Below are 9047 nucleotides of genomic sequence, written 5' to 3'. Positions count from 1 at the left end.
CTATCGTATTTATAATGGACATGTAGCAGCCTGGCATATTAAACAAGAGATGTTAACCTCTTACTCTAAATTAGTACACCAGGAACAGGACCACAAGAATGAAAGAGGCAAACAAAAATAGTAGAATTAGTACAATTTCAGGATTTGACAAATTCCCAGCTTGGATCAAGTGTTTCCTCCCTCTTATCACAATCACATTTGGGAATACACACTCTTTTTCCTCCAGCTTATATCCAGGCAATCGAGTATTTCATTTGACAAGTCCCCAGCTTGTTCATGGGAATGACAGCCAATTGAACCCGTCTTGTCGGTTCATCACAGAAACGGATATGGTAAAACACATTTTCAAAAATTTACAAAGGTCTAATTGCTAATCTGTCTTAAACTTGCTAACCCGTTTGTTTGTGGACCTCGAAATCCATAATACGCCCAGCCATGTTATCTACGACATGTAAGGGGTTATGAATGATTTCTCTGCCTTACATTATCTTGACCCAATACAAAGATGTTTCTCAATGACCCATGACAACAAGTTAAAAATCAAGGCAAGAACTAGGTTATCCGACTACTATTTCACGATACAAGAACAGTTTGGGCTTTATTCCATTACAGAGAATACAGACCATCTTTCAGGCTTTTACCGACACTTTGGTAAACAAAACCAAACCAGATATTGTTCTGCAGTCTTACTTGATGCATTTATCATAATTTTCACCAGACTGCAATGGTCTCTCAATCTTCAAACAATCCAGAATCATTCTAGCTCCCAATATGATGTCACAGCATTTATAATTTTAAGGCCATACGTTGATTGGACTCGATAGGTCATGATAATAATACCATTACTTCTGCTAGATACTTGGTAATAGTCGAGAAATAGCGTTATGCACTGGTTGTAGTTAACCCGTTCTCATACAATTCAATGGTGAAGCAATGTGCAACGGAAATACATGTGGGTTGTTCATGACCTTGGTTTGAAATTTGTCAACATCAAAATGCCCCTTTGTCTCGCTATACGCACAAAAAAAGGCGACTAAAGAGGTGACAGGGAAAGGAAAATAGGCAAAACCAACTCACACGAGAATACTCACTCAGGTTGCTATATCACAACACAAGTGATTCGAACACGAACTGTCACCCAAAAATCATGGGAAATCTACTACTCTTTCCCTTCAAATCCAAATGCCCGTAAATTCAAAGTTCTGCTCATATAAACAGTGGGAGCGGGGTATTTGGATTTGATGGGAAGAATCAAGTTAAAAGCAAGATATGAACCTTTAAATATTTGTTGGAAGTTTAGGAAGCTGCAGAGTTAACCAAGTTGCAGTTTAACTAAGATCAAAGATATACACAAGTAGCTGATACCGTTCCATATATACACAGCGAATAACGCAAGTTTTGAAAGTCAGCAGGGGACAAAACTGAAGTTGTAAGTACAGTTCATGTGAAAGGGAGAAATAGATGTAAGTGGTTCTAGCAGCTTAACCTGAATCGTGTGGTCCCATCTCAGCTTCGTATTTCTTTTAGCTTCTAGCATCTTTCTTCCCTGACTTCTTCGGGTCACCAATTTGTGATGCCTATTAAGAAAACAGAAGCTGAAATAGTAGCAAAACAAATTCTGTATTTTCATTAGCTGCAAGCTGAAGCACTATTGGGAATGGCGTTTGGCTGTAGGAAAGTTATACTCCTTGTGTCTCAGCCTAAATTTACATATGCTCTTGGATCAACCTTTTATATTCAAGCATATGCAAATGAGCTAGGAGTCTACAACCAAAAGCATGTTAAAAAAGAAAACGTAAACTATTTACTAGGAAGGATCAGCATTCAAAACCGAAACAATTGACTGGGAAACAGGGGAGGTAGGAAGGGAGGCTTGCATAACAGACGTCGAGGGAACAATTCTTCTATGAGACATAGGGCGCCATTTTTTATTTTAAGCCTTAACGCGTCGACAAATCTCTCTATTTCACTCCCAAAATATTTTCATTTCAAATTGATCATCAAATTTTTGTTTTGAAGACGTATTCTCGTACCCCTATCCTCATCTTAGGACAAAATGCCATGTCTAAAAAAGTTGAATCAGGGTAAGGTGATATTTTGATGAGTTCTTTTATCCAGCACCTACCCGAGTTTGAGTACATTGGGTGAAACTTTATCGCACAATATGTGTGGGTCTGCAGGGTCTACACAGTTCTTATACTTGCAAGGAGATACATATGGGCATTACGAGTGATTGATTGATAGTTCTACGAAGCGGGAACCATAGAGACACTATGTTCACCTTGTAGCCTGATTGTGATCGAAACTCCACATCCCAGAGACAGCCATATAAAGGGAATCATTTGGTTTAATCTGGGCACTTACAATGTGGGATTTCCACTCCATCTTGACATTGGAACTTTGGGCACCACCAGGGTTAGAGGGGTTTCGGACATGTTGAAAGAGATGAACCAGCACAACAGCGTCCAAGGCAGCATATTCCAACTGCAGATCAACCATAATTATACATGGCACGTGGTCCAACAAAATAACAACAAAAGTTAGAGAGAGGGTTAAACAAACTTGTTGCTGAGTTAAAGGCCTTTGTTCCCAGTTGCTGTTCCTTCTTGTCTTGTTTAAACCAGCACCAAGTATTTTCTGCGCATAAATTTTTTCTTTTGGTAAAGGTTTTTTTTGTCATAAACTACCTTTTATTTAGGGTCATTTGTGAACAACTACCTTTCATTTTATTTTTGGCTTTCAACTACCTTTCATTTCTTTATTTTGCGAAAGACTACCAAAAATCCACTTCCGACGAAAAAAGTCAACTTTCCGGCGTTGACTTGCTCTTTTCTCCCTTTTTCACACATATAACCCATATTTCTCCCTTTGATCACCCAACAAAATCCGAAAAATCTCCTCTCCATGCTCAACACCTTATCAAAAGTTTGTTCAAAGCAATAACAACGCATTAACCATCTCAATCTCCATGATTATCTTCGAATAGTTAACACTAGGAGTTAATTTTGCCAACAAGGCCATAATAAATCATTTTTGTTGAAGAATTATTTACCATATTAAGATTAATAATGATGATTTTGTTTCGGTGATTAGGACTTTGGTTCGGGTAAGAGATAAACAAATTGAGGTGATTAATGCTGGATTTAATCAATCTTTATCATTGATTATTAGGGTTATGAAGTAAAGAGTAAGATTCAACATGAAATGGTAAGTCAACGCCGGAAAGTTAATTTTTTTTCGCCGGAAGTGGATTTTTGGTAGTCTTTCGCAAAATGAAGAAATGAAAGGTAGTTGAAAGCCAAAAATAAAATGAAAGGTAGTTGTTCACAAATGATCCTAAATAAAAGGTAGTTTCTGACAAAAAACCCTTTGGTAAAACTATCAAGGGGGTAATAAGAATATAACCCCAGTGGCTTAAGGGGTCATGCAAATGGCGGAGTGTAGGGGTTTGATTTTTGATGTAAGCAGACTTGCCTTTGTCTTAACAAAACATAAAAGGTTGTTTATAGATGATCCATAATGAGATTTTTTATCGAGAATTACAATTGATAAAAAAAGGTACCTTTACAAGGCCAGATAATCCACCACACGACTCTTTGAACACTTTTTGGATGTCCAAAAGCATTTCATAGCCCTTAAAGCAGTCCAGCATTTGGTAAGAACGAGATAACTGATGCATGTCGCATTGAAAATTATACCCTATCGATAGGAAGAAAACGGATTATTGACATTATAAGGCGTGCAACAACAACAAACAATGCATGTGGAAGTTTCATCCCAACTTATCCTATAAGCCTTTCATAATATGTGGGAGAAGATGAAATGAAAAGAGAGAAGGGAAAGCAAATAAACAAAGGATTATACAACATTTGAAATGTTGTTCGATGTTTTACATACCAAGCTTCAATATTCTTGGAGACTGAAAAATACGGGCCAAGCAATTGTTTAGAATTTCCGGTACATCCTCGTGAAGCTTAATCAAGTCAAAGATGAAAGCGACCTTTTCTGAAGCTATTTGCATGATAGATACCTTCAAGTTCAAACGGATTGAAAAATGATTGAGATACAAGAAAAAAAAGACAGACAAAGATAAATATTACAAAGAATTTTGAATTAACCAAGGTAAACACAATAAAAAAAAAATCAAAAACTCCATCTCGACATCCACGGGCCTTAACTTCTAAAAGTACCATGCACAGTAAAGCTGGTAAATGAGAGACCTGAAACTGATCCATTAGAGAAGTTGAAGAATCATCAAGTACCTTGTTGGGTTTGCTGCCTTTAACATAGTTAGGCTTCCACTCACAATCTAAACCCACCACTTTGCATCCTTCAATATAAGAAGTTGCTGCCTGCAGGCTATCAGCCCCATCAACCCAAATAATTTCATCTACGAGCAGCTCTCGAAGGTGCAAAAAGCGACTCTCCAGAAAATGAACCTCAGATTCTGCAGTACAAGAAACGACTATAAGAAATTTATGAAAATCATGGCTGCATAGACTCACGAGTCGCAAGCCAGCCCCTTAAAGCACGTCACATATTCATCTTATGGTTTGAGAATTGAGAATCATATTCACTGAGAAGACCATGAATATGAATTTATCAATGCCACAAAAGTTGAAAGCAATTGTTAAAAGTAACAACTAACAAATATTCCTGTTGTATAGAATAATACCATGCTTAGATACTTGGATATAATTTAAGTATCTACATAACAATTCAAGCACAAGAGATTAAGTTCAAAGTAAAATTGAATAATAGATGGGGCAGACCTAACCTTTTGCTTTCACAAAACCTTCAAGAGAGTAACGATCACATAATTCATCGACCTTCTCAGAGTAGCCAGCTTCCATCGCCAAATATACCTTTTTTATTAGAGATGGGTGTTAGCTATTCAGTCAATGAAAAGAGGTGAGCTACTAATCCCCCCTTTGTATGCAAACTACCCCCTCCCCCTCTGCACGGCAATATATTCTTGGAATATTAAGGTGCCCTAAGCTTGTTAGAAAAAATCCTCGTTCACGTAGATACCTCAAATAGAAGAATACATAGCATGACTGCTAAAGAGAAAATAGTCCTGCTAACAGCAATGGATGATCAGAGAAAGCAAATTGGTTGTAAAAACACTCACCAGATATTCAAGAAGCTGACTGTTATTCTTAGCCTTCCCCTCAGCAACATCCCAAAGTCCTTTTTCAGCTAGAGTCTTTAGTGCACTACAATTTAGACAACCATTTTCACTCAACAATTGAAAAAGAAACAAGTGCTTAGCTTCAGAGGCAATGCAACACACCTTTCTTTGCATTTGTGATAGACACCTGGAAAGTCCTCTTGTAGATTGTTCCTTTTTATAATGCCGTAAGCACTTTTCAGCATATTCATCCTAACATATTCCTCAACAAGAACACACAACATCGACTTGCCCATATATGATGCCCATTTCTCCGCTGCTCTAAAATCATTATTTTCAAGCATTCTAGTGAGAAAGGATTCAGCAGAGTGACGAATATCGAATTGTTCTAATAGAGAGACAGCAGTCATGTATGATTGGGATTCTATCTGTTGCAAAATGAACTTCTCAATGAAAGCTTCAGCCCCGTCAGAACTAAGATTCGTAGCCCCGGAGCCCTGCAAAGCCCTTTCGAAATTCACCAGCTTCACATTAAAAACTTCAATTACCTTTATAAGAATTCTTTCATCATGAAGGACAAAGCCTTCAACAACATCCAAAAATAACTGTGCAGCAAGATCCTGTGCTGCTAAAATATCGGCATGATTGGTATAACTTTTCAGGAATTTACGAAGAGCAGAAACAATCAAGTGACTGAATCCCTCAGCATAAGAATCAAATAAAGGCAGTGCATAGAGACAGCGGACAGTAAAAACAGCTGGTCCAGGCTGAGGAGCGGTTTGAAGGGCTAGATTCACTTGTTGTTGAAGAGCACGAAATTTTGCAGTCGCTTTAGTTTTCCCTGTGAAAGCAAAAACTAGTAAACAACCATTCGATGTCAATCCTTTATTGCCCCATAAATGGGAGTTGAAAAGGGACCACCACCAACACAGTGGAGAAAAAAAAGTTAAAAAAGGGGAAATTTTGAGTGGCATTGAGATATGCCTGCTTTGAATTCCATTTCATTTGGACATGGTATTAATATTGGCCATGACACTCAGTCGTGACCAAGTTATCAAGTGGGTTTAAAGGAGACTGTGAACACATTCATAGAGAAACTGAGATTAGGCAGTAAGGACCAACTCCAGAATCAAGTATCAACTTGAGATTTAACAGCATACTTGTTTTAAGAATCTACGTGTAAGGAAAAGAGAGACATCACATAGCAACTTGGCATGTACTAGCTAATAGAGTAATGCGTTAGAAGCCCATAATCACATAGCACCCTATTTTAAACGACAGGCACATGAAATATGATTACATTTAACTGCTTTTTTTCAGTATGAAGTCTGGAAGACATAGTGAAATAATTTTATCCAACATTCTAAGCAGCGAGAGAGATAACTTAGAAGTTTCAGCCACGTAAGTGCGTAACATATAGTTTCAGAAGAAATGCATTACCGTAGACATAACATTCTTTCAGAAGAAATAAAAATACAACTGGTGAAACAGACGATAAATCAGAAAATGTATGTAGGCATAGAGCACATGATTGTTCCGTTGATGCCACATTGTCGTTTTCTACACCTTTCTCCATAAACCCCATTATGGGTGTTGATTATCCTAGACACAAAAGGAACCATAATCTATTAGAATGAGCAGCAAGAACATCGAGTCATAAACACTTAAACCTGTGACTTGGATGTCAATTTTTCAAAAATTCAAAAACAATATGATGTTCAGGACTTGATAACTCTCACTACAAAAGCATATGGAAATCGAAGATAAGCATAAAAGAATTGAAACTGGTAATTTTTTTAAACAAGAGTTAGAGCTTTATGAGTAACCCTTCTAATTCCAAATATCTCTAGCAAAAGGCTGTATTTATACACGAAACAAAGAAGGCTGCACATTCTCTACTGCATTTACTGAAAAGAGCAACAAAAAGTCAGCTCTATCTAACGTTGTTTTTCTGCTTTCTCAGATATAAACACTTAATTTCAATCTAATTAAGCACTTTCAAAAGTACAATATGTACTTCTTATAGAAAAAAAGTACAATTTGTACTAAATATTCTGATCACTTGAAGAAATAATCTATTCACTGAGGTTAAAAGCAAAAACAATATATTTTACTTTAATAGCACATTGCCTGAAAAGAAAGACTTGACATATCTCAATTATAGTATGCCGAAATATTCACACTACACATGACTATAGGAGCTTACAAGTAAGTGGACCTACTGGTGCAATGCCATAACAAGAATAGAATGAGAAGCAATAAGTCAATAAGAAATTTTTTGGCTGGAGTTCAGAATACTGTCAATATTCTCTATAGAGAATTAACAGTACAGCAGCCCAGCGGCACACCCAAGAAGTTGTCTACAAAATACTTTGTATATGGTCAACAAAGAGATTTTTGGCTTGATGGACTTGACGTTGAGTAATGACAAATCTTTTATATCAGAATCGGGGAAAGAGTGAGAAGGATCAAAATTGTGAAGATGCAACAATTTTTATGAACTCAATTTGTAAGAGTTATACTAAAGCAATCCAACTACAAGAAAATATTTAAGTGTCACTGGAATATGTGTTCTGCCCGTCAACTGTATTGAGTCCCAAACCATACCTTCAATGCTGTCATTTGAGAAAGGTTCAAAACTAACAATTTCAAGTGTATAGCTTATTGCAGTCCGCTTACTCAATCTACTTTCATGTTAGCTATTTGTTTCGACATCTTGATGAAACGGTGTTTGGCAAACTGAATTTACTGATCTTAGCTAATTCAGGAAATTATGGGATGAACTTTCGGCAAACTTGGGCATAAGAAACCATGGGATGAATTGAAACAACCATCCAAGCTGTAACAACGCGAGCATTGCATGAAAATCACACACTAATTATAAATACCGCCACAGAACTGAAACAACCATCCAAGCTGCTATTTTTCGCAGACCCACATAGAATTTGAGCAAAATTGTGGAGAAACACAGTATCATACTCCCTGTATTCACCCCAATTTCATACATTCGATTAAAATATAGTCCCATATATTACCCAAATGTACGAAATTAGAGAAAGCGGAAGGACTACTTAATGATCCAAACAAAACTGTAATTTCACCATAAAAATCAAAACTTTATAACAAAAGAACAAACAATTGCATGCAAAATTTTAATGGGTGATGAGGGAATGAAACAGTAAAACTACAACCAACAAAAACGATGATTGCAGACATAATAACAAACAGATAGTGGGCATCAAAATAAGCATCAACATTACAAAAACAGACTGAAATTCGATCCATGTAAAGCAATTTAAAGTAAACCTGGAGAAAATTTGGTAATTGGAGGAGTTGAATAATGAGCCACAATTTCGAAATTCTAATTAGGGTACTAAATTAAAAGGGTTTTTTTTTGTGCTAACGGAAATTCTATAAATTGCAGAAATATTCGTTCGATTTTGAGTCAAAATAACCCTTATTGATAGTAACAGCAGCTTAACACCAAGTCACCAAAGATTATTTGTTTGGGAGGAGTTAGGAGACTTGGGGAGTTGGGGGTGATCGAGAAATATACAATACGGTTTTATAATTAAAGAACACAAATTTTAGTTTCAGACGGACACTTTTGATCTTATTTGTCAGACGTATAAAATGTTTCAATTTTTTAAGAAAATATAACCAATTAATTCACAAAATGTTATGACTAGAGGTGTCATTTTTTACCCTGAAAATGATGTGAACAATAATGGTAACATGTTATCAAAAAATAACAACATTTTATTGTAAAATGATGACATTTTACCCGTCTTATTTCAGACTAAAAGCAATGGTCTTAAGAAAAACGGACCGATTAAAGAAAGGCAAATAAAATACGATGCCGTATACGATTTAAGTTTATATACTTCCTCCAATTCAAGTCAAACTACCCATTTAA

General features: G+C 36.4%; 1 protein-coding gene across 2 annotated transcripts; it reads right to left on the bottom strand.

The window, feature by feature from the left end:
• Nucleotides 1-1312: 1312 nt before the first annotated feature.
• LOC141657570 (uncharacterized) lies at nt 1313-8692 on the bottom strand. 2 transcript variants are annotated; one of them, XM_074464847.1, is made up of 11 exons: nt 8438-8692; nt 6572-6733; nt 5294-5972; nt 5132-5216; nt 4778-4865; nt 4263-4447; nt 3898-4030; nt 3563-3699; nt 2563-2637; nt 2365-2484; nt 1313-1577 (listed from the first exon to the last, which is right to left on the bottom strand). In XM_074464847.1, the coding sequence occupies exons 2-11, from the start codon at nt 6714-6716 to the stop codon at nt 1524-1526; spliced, it is 1701 nt and encodes a 566-aa protein (XP_074320948.1). In that variant the 5' UTR covers nt 6717-6733; nt 8438-8692; the 3' UTR covers nt 1313-1523. The 2 variants fall into 2 exon arrangements, with proteins under 2 accessions (XP_074320948.1, XP_074320947.1); XM_074464846.1 differs by having other exon boundaries at nt 2282-2484; nt 8438-8667.
• Nucleotides 8693-9047: the final 355 nt, after the last annotated feature.

The sequence above is a fragment of the Silene latifolia genome, chromosome 5, assembly GCF_048544455.1.
Source record: "Silene latifolia isolate original U9 population chromosome 5, ASM4854445v1, whole genome shotgun sequence".
NCBI lineage: Eukaryota > Viridiplantae > Streptophyta > Magnoliopsida > Caryophyllales > Caryophyllaceae > Silene > Silene latifolia.
Note: the sequence above shows the minus strand (reverse complement) of the source record. Positions and strands in the feature narration are given on the sequence as shown.